The sequence below is a fragment of the Ciconia boyciana genome, chromosome 19 (genome assembly GCF_034638445.1).
Source record: "Ciconia boyciana chromosome 19, ASM3463844v1, whole genome shotgun sequence".
NCBI classification, from domain to species: domain Eukaryota; kingdom Metazoa; phylum Chordata; class Aves; order Ciconiiformes; family Ciconiidae; genus Ciconia; species Ciconia boyciana.
Window position 1 is genome coordinate 1,749,205 of NC_132952.1, and position 26,729 is coordinate 1,775,933.

The window sequence follows — 26,729 nt, forward strand, 5'->3', positions numbered from 1 at the left end:
TGGATGGGAAGATTTCGAGGCGATCTTGGCAGGTTGCATCAGGCCGTGGGTTAAACTGGTTTTTCCTGGGATAAGGAAAAACTGGTCTTACCTGTTAATTCCCAAGGGTGTCTGGGATGGGGAGCGACTCACCTTGGATAACCTTGGCCTTGCTTTGCCTTCCCCAGCCCTGGAGCCGGCTGCGGGGCTTGCACCCCCGGCTGATGATACTCGGGGTATCCCTGGGGATGGTGATACCTGGGATGCACCCGTAGCAATTGGAAAAGGGGGTTTGCAGCAAGACCCTCTGCAAAAATCACCCCGTCCCGGGGAGAGGGTGGCTTTGGGTGCAGCGTGGGAATGGGTGCAGGGGGATTTGCATGTCTGCCCGAAGCGAGGGAGCAGAAAAACGGCTGGTGCATCCAGCGGGAGATTTGCTGCGGTAAATGCAAGCCCCTTTTCTTGCTCCTTTTGCAGCTGGGTTGCACCGCCGGAGTTTTTAAGCAAGTTGCTGATGCTCTGGGAGGTGATTTATCCTCCGGGTGAAGCGTACATTGAATTTTCCCAAGCATTTAGTGCAAGTGAGAGGGGAATTTAAGGTCTGGCTTGCCTCCGACTGGTGGGCCGTTGCAGGCAGATGGAGTCTCGGGAAGGTTTTGCTGCCAAAACCCCTGTTTTGCTGGGAATTGCACAGCGGGGAGATGCGGAGGAAGTGAGGGCTGAGCTAAAAAAAATGAATGCATGCCTTGCAAGCTTGCATCTGCATGCTTTGCAAGCGTGCATCCTCACGGTGGGTGGGTTTGTGCAGCTCCAAGGGGTTGTCGGTTGGGAGACCAGCGAGCAAAACCAGCCCAGCTGCTCTCTTGCATCCTTGCACCATGCACCAAGAGGTCCGGCATCTTCGTCCGGGGTTTCTAGCAACGCCGTGGTGCCACGGAGAGCAGCTTTTGGTGCCTCCCTGCAAGGTCTTTCCAAAAAAACTCGGGAGAAGTTGGGACATTTATTGGAGAAGGTGTCCCAAAGCCTTCCCCGGGAGGATGCCAGCAGAGGGCATCCCCGGACCGGCTCCATCACCCCGATTACATAGATCTCTATAAATATATATATATATTCACGTGGAATGGTTATATTTAAATAAACGCCCTCCCTCCGTGCCCATCACTTCTATCCCGCATCCTATACAAGCACACGGCGCACTTACACAGATATTTAGACGCCTAATATTTAAAGGTCCTTGAAAAAGTCTCCGTTCACGCCCATAAAAACAGGTTTATTGAGTTCCTGTTACGTTATATATTGTAAAGCTTTATGGGGAGGGCATAAATCTGCACAAGGAGGGGGTTTAATTTTTTGCTGGGGCAGGGTTTTGCTTGGGGTTTCCACGCTAAACCAGGCGGGGGTGGCTCTCGCAGGGGTGGTGCAGGATGAGGCCAGCTGGGCTCGATCAGCAGCCTTGGAGAGGAGGAGGCGGCTGCTTATTTGAGGGCTGAGCACGGGTGCAAACTGTTTCCTTGCCCCAAATATCCTGGGGGTCCTTTCCTGGAGGGGTGAAGGGCTGGATCCTTGATGTACAAAAATTCTCTGGCAGGCAGGATTCAATCGCCGTGACCGCGGGTGGGTGACCCCCATCCTGCCCCGAGCATCCCTGACCAACGTGGGTGAATAAAACCACGTTGCTGGAGTTGATGGACTTTTTTTGGCTCAAAGGAGGTTGCCCTGCATGCAGGCAGGAGGTGCATGGAATTGCTTCCAAGCAAGGAGCTGGAAAAGCATCCTTAACCGTTGCAGGTGTTTACGATCCTGCGGCAAAAACGCAGCCCTGCGTCTTGCAAGGGGGGACCTGGGGGGCTCTTGGCTGGCTGCTGCAGCCAGGTGCCCCCTTGGCTTGCGGGAGAGGCGATCTGCAGGGTGATATTTTATTTTTAATTTATTTTTATTCTTAATTTATTTATTTCTGGGGGTTGTTTCAGCTGCTAGCACCCCAGGGTGGCCCAGCCCTGCTGACGCCGGCACCCAGCCCCAGCTGAGTCAGTGCCACCGGCACGCTGGGCACCGCACCGGTGCCAACACGCCGGCCGTGAGCGAGCAAAGCTCTGGTTGCTCCTATTTTTGCTGAGCGCAGGGTGAGTTTTTGGGGCTGGGGGCACCCCATGGGTGCCAGAGAGGTTTAATACCCTGGGGTGCATTGGTGCAGCCTTGCAAGGGTTTGCAAATCGCTGCTGGGTGCATCGGGCACCCGGGGAAGAGTTGCGTGCTCATAATTCAGGGTGTGCACAAACTCGCCCCCTTTGCCAACACAACCGGGCCGGCAAACCGTAATTGCCGGCCGGTGCTGACTCACCTGGAGGGTTAGTCCCTATAGACCCAGGTGGATGTATGGCGGTACTCTATAGAGCCGGCTGCGGGTCCAAAGTCCCCCGCCGTGGGTGCACCGGACCCTTTCTGCTCGGTGCTGCGCGCACCCCACGGGTGCGTTTTTGCTTGGCTGGTGCCAAGGCAAGCGCAAGCAGCCTGCGAAGGGGGGGTGGGTGCTTGGGTGCTCTTTGCTCCCTTCCCTCTCTGCGGCGGCCTTTGCAGAGCTGGGTTCAGGGCGCAACAGCCCCTCGCTCCTTTGGGGGGGCTTTCGGTTCTTGCTGCAAAGTTTCTGGGGTGGGAAACGGAGGGTTGATTCACGATTGAAAGGCAATCTGAAAGACTGGAAAAATAATTTTAATTTCTGTGATCGCCGCTGGGATGCTTTTGCTGCTACCCAGCCCCCAAAATATGGCCCGTGGAGGGTCTCGTCCCTCCAAATATTGGACAGCGAGGATAAAGTCCTCTCCACCACGGTGCTTGGGGCTCGGATCCTGTTCCCACTTGCAGAGAGGTTTTCCTGGCAGGGCTCAGCACCTCCACAGGCAGCAATACCTGGCAGGGCAGCGATGCCATTACCCAAAGGAAAAGGTGTTGTTTTTTTCAGCTGCCTGCGAGTCATCCGAAGGGCACTGGGATAGGTGTGTGGGGTGGGTTTTTTTTGTTTTTTTTTTTTTTTTCCTGGGCTTGTTCAGCTGGTTTCAAGCCGGAATAAACCTGGCAGCTGTTTGGTTTGTTTGCAAGGGGTGTTTTCCAGCAGGGCTGGGCGGCAGCAGCCGGGGTGTGCCGGCAGGTAACGCCGGGACGGCAGCAGCAAACTCCTTCCCAGCAAGAAAGACGCAGCCCCAAACACCGATGGAATAGGTAAGAGGGGTGCAGTTCATAGCGAGGATATTGCATTTAAATAAATGCATGCATGGGGTGGTCCTTGCATTGCTTTAACTTGTCTTTTTTTTTTTTTTTTTTTTGCTACGGTGTATTTTGGGGGGGGTTAGGTCCTGAAAAGCTGGCATGGGGGAAATACCCTTGAACGGGGATGTGGAGCTGCGGTTTGGGGCTGCTGGCCCCGCAGCTGGTGGCTCCGGCGTAAAATATCCTGGAGAAAATTCTCTGCCTGGAAATGTTGGAAGCTCCCGCTGCAAAGCCGGGGCTGTTTGTGCACGGGCGATGCTGTCGGTGGCGAGAGGGTTAACAGGTCTCCCCGGCACGCAGGGGGTTAAAAGGCAAGGAGGGGGCCAGATCCTGCTGGGGGGTTATTTATGAGGACTGGGGAACACCAAGGGTGTAAATCAGAGCTGCTTGGGAAGAAGAAGAGGAGGGGGGGGAGATGCTGCCCAAAATCCCGGCATCCCTCGGTGCAGCCGCTGGACCGCGGCTCCCATCCGGCTGCGAGCCCTCGGCCGCCGGGATCTGGGGGTGTTGGGGTGGGTGGGGGGGTGCCGGCTGGGTGTCCCCCACCCTGGGCACCCCGCTGCGGGTGTCGGTGGGATTAATCCCCATCGGGTTGGGGTTTTTTTCCGACGTCGCCTCCCCGCCGGGGGCCTGCTCGGCCGATGCGGACACAAAGCCGGAGGAGACGCGGCCTTCCCAGGTCAGCAAAACCCATCTCCCCTCCCCTCCTTGCCCATAAATCCATATATATATATATTAAAAATGCATATCTATAGGTTATCGCATCCTCTTGCAGGGGGAGGAGGTCGCCCTTCGCCTGCCCGCTGCACCACTGATTGGGGCTTTTGTTATAGATATATATATATATGTTTTAATTGCTTCTAAATAGATAAGCAATGGGGAGGGAGGAGGCGAGCGTCAACGTCTTGTTGGCTGTGAGTCAGGCTTATCCTGCACCCGTTCCCAGGCTTTTTCACCCCATTTTCTTGCAAAGTCTGCGATGGTTGCAAATCTCTCCTGGGTTTTCCCAGCTGGGGTTTGCAGCACCTGTGGGAAACCGCAGTTTCGGGGGGCTGAGAGCTTCTGCCAGGGTGATTTTAACAGCAAATAATGGCAATTTTCCCCCTTTTAGTGATTTTTTTTTTTTTTTTTGGCCACCGGTTGCATTGGGGCGCAAGGTTGCATTGCACGCTGCAAGGGTTGCAAAGGGGGTGAAGTCACTGCAATATTTCCCCCCCCCCCCCTGCTTGCACCAGTTTATTATTTTTTTTAATGTATTAAGTGTGTTTCAGCGAGCAGGTTTTGAACCAAAATACCAGCAAAAAAAGTGAAGAAATGCATTTGCGGGGTGGAAAAAACAGCATTTTATGGGGTGCTTGAGTAGAAGTTTGCAAAACAGGGAGAGAAATTCAGAATATTGGGGAGGGTGATCTCAAATCCAGTGGTGTCACCACCTGATGCTGATTTTTGGGTCACTTTTCAGCCAAAATAAAGTGACCCCGGAGCATCGGCGCGAGGAAAAATCACTTGCAAAGGGTGGGAGAGGTTTTAATTTGAACCTTTGCAATAAAGCAAACCCCAAAGTTGCTGGGAATTTTGAGCTGGAAACACTAATAGGGAAAAAAAACCCACCCCATTTTTCTGCTTATTTCTGGTTAAAATTCTTCTCCCTTCAAATTCCTTTCTGGGATAGTTTCACAGCGGGTGAACTTCGCAATTACTTTGCAAAGCATTGAAAGGTGGAGATTGGGATAAGCATCGAACTGGGGAGGTTTTTGGCAATAAATAAGGCTTTTTTGTTGCTTTTTGGGTCTGTTCGCAAGAAATCTTTGCAAAACAGGCTCTATTTTTTTTTAATTTAGGTGCTATAATTCTGATTTTTTACTGGATTGTTTTTTTTTCCCTTTTTTCCCTGCATTTGCACTTCTCTCGGCACGAGCTGGACAAGGGAGGAATTTTTTTTCCGGTTCGTCGGCGATGTTGAAAAGGAGAATAAAAAGGAAAACAGCGGCAGTTTTCCAGGTCTTGAGTCTTTAACTGGAATATTTGTGGGATATTTGCCCAGAGGAGACGTTTCGAGGTGACAGAGGGAAACACTGTGTTCAGGAAGAGCTTTTCCCATGAGCTGATGCCTTTTGGCAAGGGTTTATATAAAAATAATGACAAAATCGCCTTGAATCTTGAATTTTCATGGATTTTTTTTTCCGGGAAGCCCCATTTTTTGGGGAAAAAAGCCCATATTTTGGCTTTTTTTTAGGGGGAAACCCCCAACTTTTTGCTATCGTTTCATTCCCACCACTTGCTGAGCCGCCCCTTATTGCTCCCTCCAACTGCCACCGCATCAAAACACCCAATTTGGGGGAATTTTGAAGACCCAGGATAATTTTTCTTCACCGGAGCCCTCATTTCCACACTGATGCCTTCAAATCTCTGCAATGAATTCCTTGGAAAACTGGGAAATAAACCACTCGTCCCTTAAAACACCGATAACACCCAATTAGGTCTGGAAAAACCTTACCTTGCAGCAAAGATTTGCTGTTTTTTTTAAATTATTCTTTTAAAGGACTGGGATCTGCGGGAGAAAACATCCCCGCTCTCCCCGGCATCCCGTGCACTGGAAATAATCTGAATTAATTCTGGTTTTTTGGCCAAGGTGATGGTGGAAAATCATCCGGGTGGCGAAATAAGCCTTGAAACTGCAGTTGGGATGTGGGACCGTCGGCTGGAGGAATTAATACGGAGTCGGAGGAAACTCTTGGGAGACAAAAGCTAATTCTTATTTCTACCCCCCCTGTCCCTTATAAATACCGCCGGGGTTATTTATAAGGAGGGATTAACGTGGCGGGGATGCGGAGAGGAGCAGGAGGGATTCCCAGGGTAAATCCTGGCTGCTTCCATGCTGTGATATTATGGATTATTATTTTTTTTTTTTTTTTTTGCAAACCCCTGTATTTAAGAAAAAAGGGGGCCGGTGGGATGGGGTGGAGGATGCTTTAACCAGGGACGGGTCCCTTGGGGCTGGCAGCCGTCCCCGCCAGCTGGGACCTGTCGCTCCGTCGCGGTGGCTAAAAATAAACAAAATAAAGCCAAATAGTTGCCAGCTTGCTAGGCGAAGGGTCGGGCTGGGTTTAGCAGATGGCCCTGCTTTTCTGCCTTTATTTAGATCGAGCTCTATTTATTTTTCCTCCCCGCCCAGGTTGGGAGGGAGACGGGGCTGAACCACGGCTCGTGACGCTGCCTCGAGCTGTTTGCGGGCGGCAGGGTGAGGACCCAGCGGCTCCTGCGGGCTTTAAATCCCTCTTTCCAAGGATGATATTGCATCCCCACCTCCTCCTTGGATTATACGGCATCCCCGTGGCCGCCTTGGATTATTCCGCATCCGCTTTTCGCTATCCATGCCTGCTCCGGGGGCATCTCCCTGGCAGGGCAGCTCGTTCCCACCAGCTTTCCCCCCATCCCATGGGATGCGCTTTGCTACGGGGATGCTCTTACCCCGATGGCAGTTTTGCTATGAAAAATTATGCAAAAAAACACTCTTTTTTTTTTTTTTTTGATTTAGTAAGACTCAATTAAAGGTCGCAGCGGGTTGTTTTGGAGGGCTGGTCATTCTCCTCGGAGGCAGGCGTGCTCGCAGCTGGTAAAATAGCCGGCCCTGGGACAAATCGGGCTGAGGGGAGCTTATGTCAACTGTCAAAATGGGAAGTGACCTTCTCCTGCCCCGCGAGCAGGACAAAACCGGGACCCAGCTGCAGGGCCCGGCTGGGTATCGCCCTCCCGCTCCCCTCTCCGAATGCAGAAGCCAGTGGGTTGCTGGAAGGGCGAACCGAACCAGTAAGCAAACTGGTTTCTGGATAAAACCATCAGCATCTCTCTGCTGGGTTTGTTTTACCCAGGTGTTGTTATCTCCTTGCTTTGCCTTTTTTTTTTTTTTTTTTTGGAGGCATCGCTGCAGAGTTAAGGCTTTATTTCCCCCGTGGTCCTCAGCTCCGTTGCGTCTCCTGGTGGGGCTGGTTTATCGTGGATTTGCGGCTTGGTTAGCATCGCATCCGTAGGGATAAAACCCGGAGCTTGCGAAAGAGGGAGAGAAGGGAATTGCCTGCTCCCATGCTAATGGGAAGCAGATTAGGTGACGTGTGAGAGCAGCCTTGGCTGCCGACTGCTTTCTGTTTCGAGGGCTAGGAAAAGAGTTCAAGGAGGAAAAAGAAGCATCCCGGGGTCCCCCTCCCAAATAAATCCCCATTAATGTGTTTACAGAGGCAACGGGCTCGTTGTAAAAGCGGCTGGAAGAGGATATTTGCGGCAGTAACGCAGGTCAAAGAGGGGAAGAAGAGATTTATTTTTATTTTTTATGTCTGGGAAAGGGTGGGATGGGTTTTAGCTCGATGCTTTGGGGGGGTTTTGCAGTGGGATGGGGCTGGGGTTGCTGAGCACTTTGCAAGCTGGCGGGGTTGCAGCATCAGCTTGTGCATGTGCTGTGCTTGCCAGGGGTTTATAGCTCGTTTTCCAGGTGTAAAGGCAAATTTGGGAGGTGGTCCTAGGCCTCAGCTCCCTCCTGCTGTGCTCTAGACCCAAATATATATATATTTATGGATATATATATGGCCCTGGAGCTGTATGGCTTGATGCAAACCCATGCGGGGCAATTGCACCCACGCGTGCTGCAGCTCAAAGGGGTTTTGTCACAGAGGAAATAAATAGATCCCTTTTTGGGGATCATCCTGGGTCTGTGCATCCCATATATCCCCCTCCCAGGGGAAATGGGGGTCCAGAGGAGGGAGAAAGGGTCGCTGGGGGGGGAGGGGGGGTGTCACAGCTCTTTGGAGCAGGGTGGTGGCATCTGTCGTGCAGCGGTTGCGCTTCCAGCAGGACTGAATTAGCAGAGTTTGGCCCCGTTTTGCTCTTTGCAGCCTCTCGGGCGTTGTTTCTCTCCGCCGCATCGTCCCTCAGGCTCGGGGGTCCCCGCTCCGTCCTTCCTCTTCCTCTTGGTGACCTTTCAGGGTGTCGTGCCGGGCGTCTCTGGTTACCAGAGCGGATGAGCCATCGATCGCAGGGAGGATGCTTGGCGCTTCCCACCCTCCGAGACCTTCAGGCTCGATGCTGGGGGCTGGTGGGGCTGCCTTTGCCGTACATGGGATAAATTTGCCGTGCGCAGGCTGGATTTGCCATGCAAACTGGGACCCGGGCACAGCATTTTTGCTTCCTTGCAAGGTTTTGCAGCAGCCGGAGCTGGATCCATCACACCTGGGGTCTCCCCACATTGCCTCCTCTCCCGGGGATGGATTTCGGGGGCTGGTCTCCCCTCTCAACCATTTCTCCTCCTCTCCCGCAGGAAAGCCTCGGGGAAGGGCCCAGGCGGAGCATCCGCACGCCCTGCACCATGGCTTCGTCCGAGCTGCCCCCTCACCCCGCAGTAGGTACTGTCAGCCTGCTGGAGCTGGGGGTTTTTTTTGGGGGGGACACCCAGCCTGGTGCAGAAAGGGGGGTGCATCACCCGGGGGCATCCTACACGTGTCCATGGGAGCTTCTCGGGGGCGTGAAAACACGAAGGGCTGTTGCATCTTGCGGTTTTTTGGGGGGTGATGCTCTCCTCTGTCCCCTGCATCCCCCTCCATCTCCTGCATCCCTCCCGCCTTGCTGGGGTAAGCAGCACCATGGGGACGTGCTGGGTGACGCTGTTTCTGCTCGCAGGTGACCATCTTGCCCCAGAGACCCCCAGCCCCCTGCCCCAGGGGGAGGAGGACCTTGGCGAAGCCTTCGACTTTGAGGACAGCGAGGAAGAGGAGGAGGAGGAAGAAGACTCGGCGGCAGAGCCGAGCGGCGAAGCGGTCCTCCGAGCACCCCCTCGCAGGCGGCGTGCTGCCAGCTCCGGTGTCGGTGAGGAGGGCAGGCAGGGGGTCCCCGATGTCCCCACCGTGTCCCTTTTGGGTGCCCAGGGTGGCACCGCTGCAAGCCTGGGTGCCAATGCCGTTTCTCGTTGCTTTTCCTCTCCGCAGACGGGCTGGTGCCGGAGACCCAGGAAGGGTACGTGGGGTTTTGGGGGGATTTGGGGGGCTTTTGAGTGCCTCGAAGGGGAAAACACAGCTTTGGGGTTTGTGTGTCCCCCCACCCCCATTTGGTGTGTTGCGGCCTGGCGCCGTGCCTCAGTTTCCCCAACTTCTCCCCATTGCTTGCAAAAGGGGCTGCAATCAGGAGAGCCCCGGGGTTTTGGGGTGCACCTTGCAGCCCTGGGGATCTGTGGGCGTTTTGGGTACCATCAGGGGTCTGTGGTTAACTGGATGGTGGGGGGCTTCCTCCAGCCCCTGGTTGAGGAAACCCCCTGCGATGGGTGTTCAAAGGGGGCTGGTGTTTGCCCCACCTGCAGATTTGGGGAGAAAAGATGCAAATTTGGCTGCAAGGAGAGCTTGTCCCCCCGGTGGAGCACGCACGGGGCGCAGCGAGAGAGGCAGGACCCCCACCAGGGATGGGGACCCTCGCCCCGTGCCCTCCAGCAGCACGCGGTCTGAGGCTAAAAAAGCCATTTTGGGGTCTTTTGCATTGTGGCCCTAAAACCTGGGTCCCCCCAAATCCGTGAAGAAGCAGACGTGCGACGGGGGGAACATGATGCGAGCTTTATTCTGTGCTTGTGAACCCCTGTAATAGGAAGGGGGGGGCGATAGGGGGGTGAGGTGCCTGGGTGCACCCGATCCTGGGGGGTTTGCACCCGATCCGGGGGCGTTTGCACCCCGGGGTGCTCCCTGACCCCCTTCCCCGCAGGCTGCCAGCGGGGGTGAGGAATGGGGAGGCTGGTGGAGACCCCCACATCGGTGGCCAGACCTGGAAGAGGAAAAGCGGCCGCCGAGGTGGGTTAAAATGCCAGAAAAAAAAATACCCTGCCAAGGCTTGGGAAGGATTTCTGCATCCTGGCTTGATCCTTGGGTGCTGACCTGAGTCCCTGCCGGGGGGTTTGTCCCCCCAAAGGTGAGCGCTTCGAGTTCCCGGCGGTGGAGGATGATGTGATCTATGACGATGTCCCCTGTGAAACCCTTGATGCCGAGCAGAACGGTAGGGACAGACCTTCCCCCCACCCGGTTCCCCCGGGACCGTGAGCCCATTTTGCAGCCAGGCAAACCGAGGCACACTCCAGGAAGGAGCCGCTCATCCTGGACGCGGATGCAGAGGGGACAACCCGGGGAGAACTGCTGGGGTTTGGAAGGGCTGAAGGCAGATGTGTTCCCAGAGGGGCTGCAAGACCCTGAGGATTTGGGGCACCTCCTGTGGGTCCCTGGGGAGGGGAAATTGCCTTTCTGGAAGGAAAAGGAGCTGGTTTTTGCTTGCCAGGCGCGGGGACGGAGCACAGCCTGATCTACGAGGAGGTGCAGCGTGGTGAGGGCTCGCGGGCGGGCGAGGATTTGGGCTGGAGCTCCAGCGAGTTCGAGAGCTACAGCGAGGATTCGGGCGAGGAAACCAAGCCAGAGGCCGAGCCGGCCAAGCAGCGGGCATCCTTCCAGCCCAAGGTAAGGCTTGAATTTATTTTTTTTATTATTCTTTTCCTTTTTTCCCCTGGGTTTGCTGTATAAAGGCACCAGAGCATCAAGCCCGGCTGCTCCCGCAGATGGTGAAGCAGAGGATGCTGCAGTTCCCAGGTCACCCAGTGCAAAGCCAGCCCGAAACTTCGGGGGTTTCATTTCTTTCTTTTTTCTTCCTTCCCCTTTTTTTCCTCTTTCCTTTCACATTTTGGCATTGCTGGAGCGTGGCTGCTGCCTTTCCCTGCGCTTGCTCCCTTCCCTGCTCGAGCAAAGCCAGATTTTTGGGAAGATGCTGCCTGTACCATGCTGCTTTGGGATGATTTCTCCTCTTTTTTTTTTTTTTTTGGCTGCTTACCTGGATCTCTTCTCTGCCTTCTCTCGCCTCCTCTGCCTCCTCCTCCCGCCTGGTTTGCTTTGGGCTCAGCTTTCTCCAGACCTGAATAGACTAAAGGAGAGATACGCCAGGACTAAGAGGGACATCCTGGCTTTAAGAGTTGGGGGGAGAGACATGCAGGAGCTGAAGCAGAAGTACGATTGGAAGGTACTGTCCCTCCTCTGTCCCTTGTCCCTTGTCCCCCAAATTTCCTAGGGAGGGGAAAAAACCCTCCCGGAGTTTATCCAGGCTGAATTCATCCCATTTTGTCCCCCAGAAGAGGAAAAAATTGAGTTAAGCACCGCAAAGCTGCCTCTCATGCATCTGTCTTGCAGCTCCCCATCCTCCAGCTGCCCAAAGCGTTTGCTTTTTGGGTGGTTTTCTTTTTTTAAGGGGCGTTTGGATGAAGCGAGGTTGCCCGTGGGATAGATGGATCCGAGAAGGTTTTTCCCCGATACGGGGTGGAAATCAGGTGGGGAAGATTTTTGGGAGGTGTAGAAATTTAGTGCAAAGCCCTTCCCAGCCCCAAACCATCCATGGCCAGTTTGGGCTGGGAAGGCGATGCCGATGTCAGCTTGGGCTAAAAATGCTGCGATTTGAGGTGTGAAAGGCCAACACTCCCCCCCCTTCGCTCTCTCGCACATAAAACCCTGGCCGCAAGGAGGGGATGGATGCGCTCATGCCTGCCTTCCCTCCCTCCTCTTTGCTTTCGCTGCATGCTCCCGCTTTGCCTGCGCCTGCTTGCACGCGGCCGTGTCCCTGTGGAGGGAGGAGAGATGCTGGAGCATCCTTCTTCCTCAGCCACCTGCCTCCTCTGCCTCCCTGTCGGGCTGTGTGGGAAGACGGGGACGATGCTCGGAGGGGATGTCCCCAAGGGGATGGCACCGCTGCATCGGGACCCGAAATGGGGGACGATGCTCGGAGGGGATGTCCCCAAGGGGATGGCACCGCTGTATCCGGACCCGAAACGGGGTCCCAGTGCTGCCTCGAGCCTCCTGGTCCCTCTCGTCCCTCTGCCCAGATGACCCAGCTGATGAAAGCGGCCAAAAGTGGCACCAAGGATGGTTTGGAGAAGACCAAGATCGCGGTGATGAGGAAGGTGACGTTCCTGCACCGGAAAGAAGCACCAGGTAAGCGGGAAGCCCTCCCTGGCTTTTGAGAGCCAAAAAAAAGCCTTTTTGAGGGTATTTTTTAAAAAATGCATTATGAATCCTTAATGCTTTCAGTTCTTCCTTTTGCTGGTTTATTTTCTGTGTTTTAAGCTTGTATATTTTTTTTTTCACTCTTTGCATCCTCATGCAAGCTTGGTTGGTTCGGCTCGCTGCTTGCTCCGAGCACCCGTGTCCTTTTGGGAGCAGGACAGTGACCCCACCCATGGGTGCCCCCCTTGGACACAGAGCAGGATTTTCCCTGAAATACCGATTTTTGGGGTGTTTTCCTAACCCTCCCGCTGTCGCGTAGGGGATGGGGAGCAGAGGAGGAGGGCGGCAGAGGCGGAAAAGCAGCCGCCTGCCCGCTGGAGCTCAAGGGTCTCCCTGGAGCATCACGGGGCAGGTAGGATCCCGGCGGGTGGCCTTGCGGCTCGGCCGGGGCTGCCCGGGGGATCCGGCGTGTGTGTCCTGGCCTCGCTGCACGTCCCCAACACGGCTTAGCCTGGCTGGGGTGGGGGCTTAAACGCTTTTGGGGTCCCCGGGCTGCTGGAGGGCATCCCGTCCCCGGGGTGCTGCTGCAGAGCATCCCGTCCCCGGGGCATGGAGACGGGGAGAAGGAGCTGGCGGAGCTGGCAGCCCAGGGCGGCGATGCTCCATGCCAAAATTAGGGAAGGAAAAAGGTCACCCGGCCGCCAGCACCCTCCCCTCCAGCCTGGCTAGTCCTCCCCGGTACCGGCTATTTATAGGCGACGGGGATGGGGCCGGGGCGGCCGTAGCGGGGCGTTGCGGCCATGTGGAAGAAGCAGTCGTATCTGCATCGCGATGCTGCCTTGGCTCGCTCACCCTCCTCCTCCTCAGCTGCTTCGGCCTCGGGTAAGGGATCGCCGTGCTGGGCAGCGGGTGCTCGCCTCTCGCCTTCCCCATTTTCTTCTGCGTGCTGCTTTTGGGTCCTTTTTTCCCCCCGTTTTCCCTGCTCACACCCACCCTTGGAGTGAGAACGGGGGCCTTTTCCCCTAGCCGGGGTGGCTTTTTTGGGACGGGGACCCTTTTCGTCCCCTCCCTGTGGGGACCTGGCTCGGTCCCTGCTCGCAGCCTGACTCATGCTGGTGTCCGGTGACAGTGGCTGGAGCCTGGGGACAGGCACGCAATACTGGGAGGACGCTGGGATCCATCTCCGCTCGCAGCTCCAAACCCAAATGCAGCCCCTGCAGCATCCCAGCCAAGCAGCTGAGGGGGCTCTGGGCCCTTCTTTAGTCCAAAAAAAGCCTAAAACTGGGGTGGTTTTTTTGGCATTTGGTTGGGTTTTTTTCCCGCAGGAGACTCGGAGGAGGAAGACACGGGTTTCCTGGAGGTCACCGTCTCCGATATGAAGCACCCGCCGCCGGAGCTGGGCCCCATGCCTGAGGGGCTGAGCCCGCAGCAGGTCGGTGCGGGGCGGATTGGGGGTTCCGAGGGAGTTTGGAGGGGGGCACGGCTTCCTCTTGGTCCCATGATTGAGCAACCGGGGAAAGGGCAAGTCAGCAGAAAGCGATGCCGCGGCGTCAGCACTTCTGCAGCGCTCTGTGCCCGCGTTGCCCCCCCCCCCAGTCCTGTTTTTCGGGGCGAGGGGGGACCACGGCTGAGCCCCGGCGTCGTCGCAGGTGGTACGGCGGCACATCCTGGGCTCCATCGTGCAGAGCGAGCGGAGCTACGTGGAATCCCTGAAACGCATCCTGCAGGTGGGGGACCTCCTTTTTTGGGGGAGCTCGGGGGGGGGGGGGGCACAGAGATGCAGGGATGCTGATGCACCGGCATCGCCCACAGGATTACAGGAACCCGCTGATGGAGATGGAGCCGAAGGTGCTGAGCGCTAGGAAGTGCCAGGTGGTGTTTTTTCGTCTGAAGGAGATCCTGCAGTGCCACTCCATGTTCCAGATTGCCCTCGCCTCCCGCGTGGCCGAGTGGGACTCGGCGGAGAAGATCGGGGACCTCTTCGTGGCCTCGGTAGGAGGAAAAGTCAGGGACTGCTGCCAAACCTCCCGCTGGCCCCCTCTCGAGGGGTGGGGTTGGAGGGTTGAAGCGATGCAGCCCCAACTTGGGGTACCACCAGCATCCTCAGCATCACTCCAAAAATACACGAGCACCCCCGTCCTTTGCCGATCCCCCTTTTCGGGGGAGCCCCATGCCATCGCGGCTCTCCTCCTGCCCTCTCCCCAGTTCTCCAAGTCAATGGTGCTGGATGTCTACAGCGACTACGTCAACAACTTCACCACTGCCATGTCCCTCATCAAGAAGGCTTGTCTCACCAAACCTGCCTTCCTGGACTTCCTCAAGGTCAGCAGGACGCAAACGTGGGCGCACGGTGCTGCCGGTCACAGTTATGGGTGAAAACTCCTCTTTTTTTGCTTTTTTCCCCCCTCTATAGAAGAGACAGATGGCCAGCGCCGACCGGGTCACGCTCTACGGGCTGATGGTGAAGCCCATCCAGAGATTCCCCCAGTTCATCCTGCTCCTGCAGGTATGGGCGAGGGGCACCAGCACCCACCTTGCGTTGCACCCTACTTTTTGCAGCCTGGGTGCTGCGGGGAAGGGTTTAGCAAGGGACACGTTTTTGGGTTGGCAGCTTGGTTGCAGCTTTGGGGACTTCTCCAAGGTTCATCTTCCAAGCTTTGATTTCGGAGGTGCTGAAAGTGCTTTCAATTGTAGCGTCCCCAACGGGACTGATTTTTCTGGGGTGGCTTTTGTCCCCCATCCTTTCCCCCACCCCAGGACATGCTGAAAAACACCCCCAAGGGCCACGCAGACCGCCTGTCGCTCCAGCTGGCCCTCACCGAGCTGGAGACGTTGGCAGAGAAGCTCAATGAGCAGAAGCGCTTGGCCGACCAAGTCGCTGAAATCCAGCAGCTCAGCAAGAGCATCAGTGACCGCAGCAGCCTCAACAAGGTGGGTCCTTCAGCCTCACCTCCTCATCCTTGTGATGGGTGGGTTTTGGAGCTGGGGGTTGAGCTTTGCAGCTTCCACCTTCCTCTCCGTGTCGGGGGTTTCGGGAAGCTAGGATCCCTCTTGTCTCTGAAAGGATGTTGAGCAAAAGCAAATCTTGAGGCTGGCACGGGGAAATTCCCCTCCAGGGAAAAAGCAAGGATGAGCTGCTGTCTCATCTGCCTGGTTTTGCAATCGTTGGTGGACAAAAAAAAAAACCTAAATGAAGCTCTTGCAACACATCCTGGGCTGGGGACGGCCGCGGTGGCAAAAACCGCAGCGAGGCACCCGCCAGCTCAGCCCTCGGATCAGAATTTAGGGCCAGGGGATGAAGAGAGGCCCAAAAGGAGCTGCAAAAGGGCCACGTTGGTCTTGCAGGGCTCTGCTGTCTCGGTGGTTGGACGTACAGGGTGCAAAGGGTTTTTGCATCGTGCAGCCTCGAAGCATGTTGCACGGCCGCCTCTGCAGAGCTCGGGACCGTGCGTGCTCCCGGCTGGAGGAAAATCCTTGCAATAAGGGAAAAGCAACTCAAATTTTGGGGCAGGAGGTTTGCGAGAGCTCCCAGGCTGACCCCCCGCCCTCCGCCTGCTCCATCCCCTCCGCAGCTGCTGAGCTCGGGGCAGCGGCAGCTCCTGCTCTGCGAGACGCTGACAGAGACGGTGTACGGTGACCGGGGGCAGCTCATCAAGTCGAAGGAACGGAAGGTTTTCCTCCTCAACGACACGCTGGTCTGCGCCAACATCAACTTCAAGTACGTGCCGGCGGCCCCAGACCCCAAAATCACTTTGCAAAGCGTCGATGTAGCGACCTTCCCCGCCTCAGTTTTGGCCTGAGTAGGTTTTGCTAGCTCTACCCCGAAGGCTTTTAAAGCCACCCCACCTTGTTTTGGAGGGGGAACCCACCTGGTTGGCGGTTGCTTTGCCCCCTACTTTTGGCATGGCTTCATGCAAAGCCTCCATCCCCTGGTGCTGTGGGGTCCTGGAGCTGGTGTGGGGTCCGGGAGCCTTCTGGGACCTCAGGGCTTGGTGGAGGTTGATGCTGCAAAGGGAAAAACCCTCCCTGAGCTCCCCATAATACCTCTTTATTAATCGTTTTTCCCCCTCTTTCAGGCCGGTGAACCCAGGGTAGGTGCTGAGTGTGGTCTGCTGTGGTTGTGTGCCCCGCGTTTGGGGGTGCGGGCATGCACCGGTGCACGGCGTGGGGTAGCAAATGGGGCTCGGCTTGCGACGTGCATTTTGCGAGGGCTTGCAGGGCAAGCCGCGGCGCCTGCTGATTTATTTACGTATATTTTTTGCATCCTCCCTTGGCAGAGGCCAGCTGGAAATTAGCAGCCTGGTGCCCCTGGGTCCCAAATACGTGGTGAAGTGGAGCACGGCCCTCCCGCAGGTACAGGTGGTGGAGGTGGGGCAGGAGAGCGGCGCCTATGACAAGGACAACGTTGTCATCCACAACGCTGGCGCCAAGAAGCACGTGCCGGCCGGGCAGACTTCGCACAGTGAGCAGCCATCCCTTGATCTGGTGTTGGGCTGGTTTCGGTGGGGTGGGATGGAGCATCCTCCACGGACCTTGTTTCTCTATTTCTCCACCCAAGATAAAGTCTACCTGGGGCCACCACGGCTCTTCCAGGAGCTGCAGGACCTGCAGAAGGACCTGGCGGTGGTGGAGCAGATCACCCTTCTCATCAGCACCTTGCATGGCACCTACCAGGTACCTACGTACCAAAGCATGGTCAAACTCGTGATTTGGGTAGAACCAAGCTTGGGCGCTTTGCAATAACCGTGCGGTTCCTCGGGGACCACTGGACATCTCATCCTCCTGAGCCCCATGGATGAAATCTGGGGATGATTCAGGCTTGTCCTGGAGGCACTTCCATGATTTATGACTTCTCGCCCAGAACCTGAACATGACGGTGGCCCAGGACTGGTGCTTGGCCCTGCAGAGGATGATGAAGGTGAAGGAGGAGGAGATCCACTCTGCCAACAAGTGCCGCCTCCGTCTCCTGATGCCCGGAAAGCCAGACAAGTGAGTTTGCAGATCATGGGTGGGCTCTTCCCACCCTGGGGAGGAGCAGGAGGTAGCTGAAGACCAACCTGGTGATGCTTTCCCTACACAGGTCTGGCCGCCCCATCAGCGTCATGGTGGTCTTCATCACTCCAAACCCCCTCAGCAAGATCTCCTGGGTGAACCGCCTGCACTTGGCCAAGATAGGACTGCGTGAGTAGCCCCGTGGCATGTTGCTTGCCATCACCCTTGCTTTGAAAAGCCAAGTTTGGGAGCAGAAGGGGGGTTTGCATTGCCCTGAGCATCCCAATGTGAAACGGGGCAGGGGAAAAAAATTGGAGCAAGGTGGTGGAGAACACTTTGGCGGTTTGCACGCTGGAAATGATGGGAATCGGTAATTCTGGCTCAAAATGCTTTGCGTTTTGCTGCTCTTGGGTGGCATCTCTGGGATGGTGTCGTGTGGTGAGGGATTTTCGCTGGCTCTCGTGCGTGTGTCGCGTGTGTGCGTGTGTCGCTGGCTCACGCGGCGTGTGTGCGTGTCTCGATGGTGTCGGGGCTGACCTGTTTTCCATAAAACGGGATGAATAAGCAAGGGAGGAGCCGCCCCTCCTGCCACTTCCTTATCCCTATTCCTGTTGAACTCCACCAGCCGCTGCAGCAAAAAAAAAAAGTTGTTTAATGGAAGAAAAAAAAAAAAATTGAAATCCTATTTGAGTGCTTGGATGCCCCCAGGCGGGAAGGATTTTTGATTCTCTTGTTTTTAACAGTTTATGTGTTTTGGTGTTTTTTTGGTGTGTGTTTTTTGTTTTTTTTTTTTTAATCTGGGATGCCTGGGGGATAATCCTGTATCCACGTGTTAGAAATGAAAACACATTAAACCCTAATGTGAAGAAACACATTAGGGTGTGGTTTTTTCCCCCTTTATGCATATATTATTTGGGGTTTGGGGCTTTTTTTTGCTGCTGCTTGAGGCGGTTGCTTGGCTGCATGCTGTGGTGGGGTGCAATAGTTTGGGGGAAAGGGGTGAGATGAGCCCTAGGTCTGCAGGTGATGGTGGTTTGGGGTTGGAGATGAGAGTCCTGCACCCCAAATCACTATTTTTGGGGTACCATCAGGGAGGGGAGAGATGCTGCGGGGTGTCTCGGCCATCCTTGATCTCTGCTCGCTGCAGGGGAGGAGAACCAGCCGGGCTGGCTCTGTCCCGATGAAGACAAGAAGAGCAAAGCTCCTTTCTGGTGCCCCATACTCTCCTGCCACATGCCCGCCTTCTCCTCCAAGGCCCTCGATCTGCAGGTAAGAGCGATGGCCAACCTCTTCTCCAACCCCTCCAATACCTCCTTCCCCTTTACATCCATCTTTCTGGGGGGATAAAGACAGGAATCCCACAGTGGCTGGGCTGGATGGGATGGCCAAGCTGGTCGCAAAGGCAGGAACTGGTGCAATCCATCCTGGAAAATTGAAAATACAAGCTGGGCTTTGGCTGGATCCCAAATTTTGGGGCATGCACTGATACCCTGCATGTGTTGGGGTAACGTGGGGGTGTTACGGCCCCCCTGTACCCCGGTCTTTCCTGCAGCTTGGCGCCGCGGTGCACAACCCTGTGCAGTCCTCGCTGCTAGGCTTCTCCGCCATCAGCACCTCGCTGCCACAGGGCTACCTCTGGGTGAGCAAAACAACCCCAAAATGGGGCAAAACCCGCTGGGTTTGGGTCACGTTGGCTGCAGACCCCCTCTTCAGTGCTCGTGGCTGGTGCTAACACCCATTTTCCGGTCCCTGCAGGTTGGAGGGGGCCAGGAAGGCGCAGGGGGGCAGGTGGAGATCTTCTCCCTCAACCGCGCCGTGCCACGGACGGTGAAGTCCTTCCCGGTGGCTTCGCCAGTGCTGTGCATGGAATACATTCCTGAGGCGGGTGAGGGGCAACCGGCGGGCACCCAGGAGCCCCGACCGACCACCGAACAGCCCCCCACATCCCCGCATCCCACTGTGTGCTTGGGGTTGCGGGACGGCAGGTGAGCCCGCGTCTTCTGCATCCATCCTTTGGTGCCATCACCAGCGCCGAACCTTGAGGACTGGCATGATCTCCTGCATCTCCCCCCCACCCCGTTCCCTCCCCAGCATCGCGGTCTACGGCAGCGTGGACACGGGGACGCAGTGCTTGTTGACCTGCAAAAGCCCGAGCATGCAACCCGTCCTCTGCTTGAAGCACAGCCCTGAGTACCTGTTTGCGGGGTTGCAGGACGGGACCGTGGCCGCCTACCCCAGGAGCAACGGTGAGGGCACCCCCGTGCATGCTTTCGGGCAGGCTTATGGGTGGGACACCCTAAAAATCATGGAGCAGGAGTTTCTTCATGCCAGCGAGATGTGCTGGCTGCTAAAATGGTGATAAATCTTCATTCCCCCCCCCCCCCACTTTCATTCTTCCCCCTGCAGCCTGGGGGGGAAAGGGGAGGGGGAAAAATGCTATTTTGCATTGCCAGGATAAATGCAAGAGGGGCTCGGTTTGGGGGAAAACATGTGGAAAACGGCCCTGGCGAGGGGTTGATACCGCAGCAAAGGCTTTGCTCGGAGGGCGGTTGTGCTCCGGTGCTGCGGGAAGGGTCCAACGCCGGGATTGCACAAGGACCCCTTAGAGCTTTTGGCTTCAAAAAAATCACCTTTTTGGTAATATAAACGAACCGATCCCCTCCAAACCCCACTCATGCAAGAGCTCCCTCCTTTATTAGCTTGATTTTGGGTTTATTTTCCCTGGTTCCAGCTGAGGCCAAGGCTGCAGCTTGCTGGGAGCCTTCCTCCCCGGGGCCTCCTCGCCTGGGCTGTTAAATACCTGCTTCATCGCTAGAGGGTAGGAAAGAGCCTCAAATAATCCGCTGCATTGGCCTATTTTTGGGCCAAAACCCCTCCTTTGCTCTGAGATAACCTGCAGCAAGCAGCACCCAGGCCAGCCCGAAGCCAGTAAAGCCACTTAAATTGCATTTTGGGGTCCTGCGCATCCCCTTTCCCACCTTACGGCAACCGTGCAAGCCAATTAAAGAAGTGGCTTTAATTTAATCTCAGTGGCATAAATGCGCATCGAAGGCAGCAAGCCGCTGGCAGGGCTGCGGGGTGGGGTTTTTAATCTTATCCCTATCTTTTTGGAAGGAAAAAGCTTTCTCAAAATAGCTCGTTTTTACATGAAAATTAGGATTTGCTGAAAGGCAGCTCGGTTGCAAATTCCTGCTGATGGGAGCAGAGGTCCGAGCACCCGAAGGGCTCTTTTATCCCTTGGATCTTCTCGTTTTATTTAAAAAAATTGTGTTGGGAATAAGAAAAGGAGAGCAATTATCTATTGAAGCTGCTGAGCCGCTGCTGGTGGTGAATTCATCCGAATCCAGGTTGGATGCTGTTCGCAGAGACACTCCAGATCGGCCCTGGATGCGTCGGCTCTGGAGTGTCGCTTCAAGAGCAAAGAAATTTTTTTTAAAAAGGAAATTTTTGGCTTTAGCAGTGAGGAACGTGCCCGAGTGTTGCAGGTGGCCAGTTGTTTGCTGCTAAAAAGCTGTTTGCATAGGGGTAGAGGGGCTTTGGGGGGGTTGAAGCTGGGGGTGCGAGCTCCCCCCCATCCTTTTGATTGTGGCATTAAGATGCTCGGAGGCTTCTGAGGTGACACTGGGGACGTGAGGGGTTTGCAGCCGACCCAGCAGCCATTTAGGGTGGTTTAAGCTGCATCAAAAGATGCTTTTCTGTTTTGCTGAGCATCTTCTTGCCCCCCCCCATCCTGGCACCTCTGCTCTAGGGGGGCTGTGGGACCCGGCAGAGCAGCCCACCCGCCTGGCCGTGGGTACCGGCCCCGTGCGAGCCCTCCTGACGCTGGATGAGACCCTCTGGGCCAGCTGTGCCAACCAGGTCACCGTCCTCGATGCCACCAGCCTCCGTACCCAGGTAGGGAGCGTCGTCGGGCCCCCTGTGCTGCATCCGTGGGGGACGCAGCGGTGGCTTTGGGGGGGTCACACTGGTTGGAGCCCCACAGGATGCACATGGGCACATCCCTGCCTGTGCAATGCCCACAACGACCTTTTATTGCTGCTTTTTGCTGCTTTTCATCACTTTTGGGTCCCTTCCCTCCGACATCGGGTCACAGGAGGAGGATGGGAGATATCTCCCGCAGCTGCATAAACAAGGAATGCTGAACAGTTCCTTTTTTAAAAAAAACCCCACCTTTCTCCCACCTTTAATTTTCACATTTAGTGCCCAAACTTAGTTTGCATGTATTAGCTGTCGTAAATCCAGCCTAACGGCGGTGCCAGGGATGAATAATGCATCGGGGACTGGATTCGTTTTCAGTCTCTGATTTTATTTATGACAGGAGCCGGGTGGGAATTTTTGCGGAAGAAAAGTGATGGGGGAGGAAAATAGGGGGTGGGGGGGATGCTGGGGGATGGTATAAATAGTATTTGATGGAGAGCTGTGTAGTAGGGTCTTGGGTCTGCCTGGGTAGGGATCGGTGGCTTGGGAATAAACCGTCAGGGAATAAACCCCATTGTGGGGTGGGGAACAAGGGGGAGATCACCTAAAAGTCACTATCAGATGACCTGAAAGTCTCCACCCCCATTTTGTGCAAGCTTTTTTGGGGATGCTCTACACCGGTCCTCTCTGGGAAGGGGATCAATACCCGCTCCTTTTTTTTTTTTTTTTTTTTAATATATATATATATATATCACAAATTTTAAAGCAAAAAATGTTTCAAAGCCATAGGAGAAATGAAGGCAAAGTCACTGCGTGCAGGTTTCTCCCCCTGTGATTTAATCCTTCAATGCTAATATGAGTTTTTATGTTGGGAAATCTGCAGCAGGGGTGATTTTTGATGCAAAAAGGTGTTTTTCCTGCAGTTTGCCTCCTGTGTCTGAAAGGGAAGTGCTCCGGTGGGGAGCTTGGGAAGCAGATGGACCCGTCCGTGATCCCCAAATAGGTCTTGCAGGGGGAGCGGGGCCTTTGATCGCTGATTTTTGGGGTTGGAGGGAAGCAGGAAGGTCTTGTCGCATCCTGAGATGGATTTTGCAGATGCATCCAGTCTGGGAAATGAGTCTTTTAAAGAAGAAAAAAAAAAAAACCAAACTGGAGGGGTGGGAAAGGCTGTATTATCAACCAAAAAAACCCCAAGACGGGTTTGGAGATGGGCTGGTTTCAGTGTCCTCTGCCCAAGCCAGAGCTGGCGAGGAGGAATGGGACCTCAAGGTCACTCTGGTCCCCTCCCCACGTGGGTTTGCAGCCCTAAAGCAGCCCCTGGAGAGAGCCTGAGCTGGCAGCAATTTTAGGGAGCAACCTTTTTGATTTCCTTTTTGCAATTCCCCTTTTGGCAGCAAACCTTTGAGGCCCACCCGGACGCGGAGGCCAGCGTCACGCACATGATCAAGGCGGGCAGCGGGGTCTGGATGGCCTTTTCCTCAGGCTCCTCCATCCGCCTCTTCCACACCGAGACGCTGGAGCACCTGCAGGAGATCAACATCGCCACCAGGACCACCTTCGTCCTGCCGGGTGGGCTCCCCTTTCCCCCTGGCTCTTAATTGCAATTAATTGGGCAAGTTGGGGCATCACCCCATAGACGTGTTGCTTTGCTTTATGGCTGTGCTGATTTGCAGAGAAACTGTGCAAGGAATGTATTTGGTTAATGGTGTAAAGGTTTGAGCTTGGACCTCTGGGGTCTCTCCTCGTTGACTGCAGAGCTGGCAGCATCTTTGCACCCGTACGTGCATCCACGCATCCCATCTTTGCACCCGTGCATGCATCCACGCATCCCATCTTTGCACCTGTACATGCATCCATGCATCCCATCTTTGCACCTCTGCTCCTGTGCGTGTACCTTATCCGTGCACCCCATCTTTGCACGTGTGTGTGCATCCACTCACTCCCTCTTTGCACCCGTGCGTGCATCCATGCATCCCATCTTTGCATCCTTGCACCCATCTTGGTACCTGTGCATGCAGCCACATATCCCATCTTTGCACCTCTGCGCACCCCATGCTTGCACATGTGTGTGCATCCATGCACCCGTGCATCCCTGCACTCCATCTTTGCACCCATGCATCCACGCACCCCATCTTTTGCACTTCTGTGCATCCTTGCATGCATCCACACCCCCCATCTTTGCACTGGGCCTGCATCCACATACCCGTCCTTGCCCCTGTCTTTGACCTGTGCCTGCATCCTTGCAGCCCATCCTTGTGTGCATCCTTGTGTGCATCCATGCATCCCACTTTGCACCTGTGCGTGCATCCTTGCACCCATCTTCATCCCCGTGCATGCATCCTTGCACCCCGTCCTTGCACCCCATCCTTGCACCCCATCCTTGCACCCATCTTCATCCCCGTGCATGCATCCTTCACCCCATCCTTGCACCCATCTTCATCCCCGTGCATGCATCCTTGCACCCCATCCTTGCACCTGTGTGCATCCTTGTGTGCATCCATGCATCCCACTTTGCACCTGTGCGTGCATCCTTGCACCCATCTTCATCCTTGCACCCCATCCTTGCACCCATCTTCATCCCCGTGCATGCATCCTTCACCCCATCCTTGCACCTGTGTGCATCCTTGTGTGCATCCATGCATCCCACTTTGCACCTGTGCGTGCATCCTTGCACCCATCTTCATCCCCGTGCATGCGTCCTTGCACCCCGTCCTTGCACCCCATCCTTGCACCCATCTTCATCCCCGTGCATGCGTCCTTGCACCCGTCCTTGCACCCCATCCTTGCACCCATCTTCATCCCCGTGCATGCGTCCTTGCGCCCCGTCCTTGCACCCCATCCTTGCACCCATCTTCATCCCCGTGCATGCATCCTTGCACCCTGTCCTTGCACCCCATCCTTGCACCCCATCCTTGCACCCATCTTCATCCCCGTGCATGCATCCTTCACCCCATCCTTGCACCCATCTTCATCCCCGTGCATGCATCCTTGCACCCTGTCCTTGCACCTGTGTGCATCCTTGTGTGCATCCATGCATCCCACTTGCACCTGTGCGTGCATCCTTGCGCCCATCTTCATCCTTGCACCCCATCCTTGCACCCATCTTCATCCCCGTGCATGCATCCTTCACCCCATCCTTGCACCTGTGTGCATCCATGCATCCCGCTTTGCACCTGTGCGTGCATCCTTGCACCCATCTTCATCCCTGTGCACGCATCCTTCACCCCATCCTTGCACCCATGCACGCATCCATGCATGCACCCCACTGCCATCGCCCCGTGCACCCCATTTTCCCCAGTTTACTGCCCAGCGCCATCTCCCAGCCGCGTCCCATCCTGCTCTCACCCACCCCAGGCTTGCAAGGTTGTCTCCCGCCGTGTTCCAGCTACAGCGCGACATAATTGCGTAATTAGTTATAAGCATGATACTCATGTAAGTTGCTTTTTTTTTTTTTTTAGGGCATGTTAAAATATTTATCACTTCCTTTTCTTCCTGGGCGAGTGAGTGTTGGGTATTAATGCGTTTTTGAACTCACGCTCCCTCATCCTTTTTAACTCGACAGGTCATTAATAAAGTCCTCCCGAAGAAACTGGAGTTGCATCTCCGCAGATATATTGCTTCGCCGAGTCTGACGCTGTGCAGCGCTAAGTCCCGGCGATAAAATATTCATTTGCCATTAGAAGTCTCACTTGGTTTTTTTGCTCCTCTTCTTATTTATTTATATTTGCAGCGCTCTCCCTGGCATGGAGACCTTCGTGCAAAGACGCTGCTTGGTTTTGGGGGAGCTCTGGAGTGTGTTCCCCATGAAAAATCCCCTGGTGGTGGGTTATCTGGGAAGATGCTGCTGCAAAATCATCCCTCACCCTCTTTTTTTTTTTTTTTTTTCTTTTTTTCCCCCTCTTGCAGGTCAAAAACACGTCCGCGTCACCAGCCTCCTCATCTGCCAGGGATCACTCTGGGTGGGCACCGACCAGGGCATCATCGTGCTGCTGCCCGTGCCCCGCTTGGAGGGCATCCCCAAAATCACCGGTGAGCACCCAAAAAACCCCTCCCTACGCGGATGCAACCTGATATTTGGGCTCGTTTTTAGCACAACCCCTCTTTTTTTGGGCAGGAAAAGGCATGGTGTCCCTCAATGGGCACAGTGGCCCCGTGGAGTTTTTGGCAGTGGCGTTGAGCACCCTGGCCCCCGACGTGCTAAAGGGCGACCAGGAGGAGGAAGAGGAGGCTGAGGAAGAGAAACCCCCTGCGCTGGATGGGCCCTCGCCTCGGGAAATGAGAAAAAAAGGGATTTTATTGCAATATCGCCTCCGATCCACCTCCCACCTCCCCGGGCAGCTGCTATCGGTGCGGGAAGCGCCGGTGGGCGGCACGCCGGCACACACCGAGGAGGACGGCTCTATCTACGAGATGGCCGATGACCCTGACGTCTGGGTGCGGAGCCGACCCTGCGCCCGTGACGCCCCACGCAAGGAGATCTCCTCAGTGGCCATTGTTTCGGGGGGTCGGGGTTACCGTAACTTCAACGCCGAATCGCAGCGCCGGGGCGGCGATGCCGACAGCACCCTGCTCATCTGGCAGGTCCCACTGATGCTATAGCACCCTGGGACCCCCCCATCCGCCCGGCACCTACCTCAAAAAGCCACCCGAAAGCTGCCGGGGGTGGTCCTGCCCTGGGTGCATCACCCTTGATTTTTTTTTAAGGAGGAAAAAGCTGAAAAATGGGCTTTTTTCCCCCAACAAACCAGCTTGCGCGTGGGGAGAGGGGAGTTTTTAACGGCGGGAGCGGCAACCTCCCTGCGGGCTTTGGAGGTGTCGGCTTTTCGGCCGAAGGCGTCTGTGTGTCTGTGTGTGAATATCTATATATATATATATATAAATATATATATATAAATATGATGTATATTATTACCTGTATAAAGAAGGAATCTGTATATATTGGGGCACTTGGAGATGCAGAAATAGTGATGGGAGCGCTCAGCGGGCGCCGGCTGCGCTGAAACGGGGGTTTTGCTGAAATAGCCATTTTTTTTGACTGTGAATCAAGGTTATTTGGTACCAAAATCCCCTGGTTTTGGGAGCTGAGTGTGCGCAGTTTCCTGAGGAAAAGAAATTTTGGGAGCATGGAAATAAACCCTATAGGAATCGGCGTGTTTCCTTGCAACATTTTGTAATCTGGTTTGGCTTCGGGTGCAAATGTTTTTTTTGTTGTTTTTTTTTCCCTTGCTTCAGTGACAGCGTCCCAAGGGATTAATATACCCCCTTGGAGCTGCACATGCTCAAAAATCAATAGGAAGTCCCCAAATGCCCTTTTTCTGTCCCAGAAATGGTGTGGGATGGAGGGAAAATGGGCAGAAGGATGTCCCCCATCACCTGCATCTCTGGTACCCACAGCGCTCTCCATCCCCGACGGAGAAACCCGGGGCCAGGGAGGTGGAAACTTGTCCAAGGACTAAATCAATTTATAATGTGATCCTCTAACCGGCTTCAATTTGATTTTCATTTGTCGCATTACAATTATCAGATTGATATTCCCGACTGCTCAACCTTGAAATGGGACGGCGCGGCTCCTGCTGC

General features: G+C 55.2%; 1 protein-coding gene across 2 annotated transcripts; it reads left to right on the forward strand.

The window, feature by feature from the left end:
- Positions 1 to 3,788: 3,788 nt before the first annotated feature.
- Positions 3,789 to 26,301, forward strand: ARHGEF10L (Rho guanine nucleotide exchange factor 10 like). Of its 2 annotated transcripts, XM_072883617.1 has the most exons (27): positions 3,789 to 3,922; positions 8,552 to 8,636; positions 8,911 to 9,096; positions 9,216 to 9,243; positions 9,976 to 10,061; positions 10,180 to 10,263; positions 10,540 to 10,715; positions 12,122 to 12,230; positions 13,568 to 13,674; positions 13,892 to 13,969; positions 14,055 to 14,234; positions 14,448 to 14,564; positions 14,656 to 14,748; positions 15,000 to 15,173; positions 15,815 to 15,960; positions 16,520 to 16,704; positions 16,801 to 16,916; positions 17,104 to 17,231; positions 17,323 to 17,423; positions 18,382 to 18,503; positions 18,787 to 18,873; positions 18,990 to 19,219; positions 19,326 to 19,480; positions 20,983 to 21,128; positions 22,547 to 22,721; positions 25,059 to 25,181; positions 25,267 to 26,301. In XM_072883617.1, exons 2-27 carry the CDS (start codon positions 8,600 to 8,602, stop codon positions 25,749 to 25,751), a joined length of 3,654 nt encoding a protein of 1,217 aa, XP_072739718.1. In that variant the 5' UTR covers positions 3,789 to 3,922; positions 8,552 to 8,599; the 3' UTR covers positions 25,752 to 26,301. The 2 variants fall into 2 exon arrangements, with proteins under 2 accessions (XP_072739718.1, XP_072739719.1); XM_072883618.1 differs by lacking the exons at positions 3,789 to 3,922; positions 8,552 to 8,636; positions 9,976 to 10,061 and having other exon boundaries at positions 8,915 to 9,096.
- The last annotated feature ends 428 nt before the right edge of the window (positions 26,302 to 26,729 follow it).

Excerpts from the sequence above, each read along its gene's own strand:
- ARHGEF10L (XM_072883617.1), top strand. The coding sequence starts at position 8,600 with ATGGCTTCGTCCGAGCTGCCCCCTCACCCCGCAGTAG. Across the intron at positions 16,917-17,103 it reads CCTTGCATGGCACCTACCAG|AACCTGAACATGACGGTGGC; the intron begins GTACCTACGTAC and ends CTTCTCGCCCAG. Across the intron at positions 17,424-18,381 it reads CTTGGCCAAGATAGGACTGC|GGGAGGAGAACCAGCCGGGC; the intron begins GTGAGTAGCCCC and ends TGCTCGCTGCAG.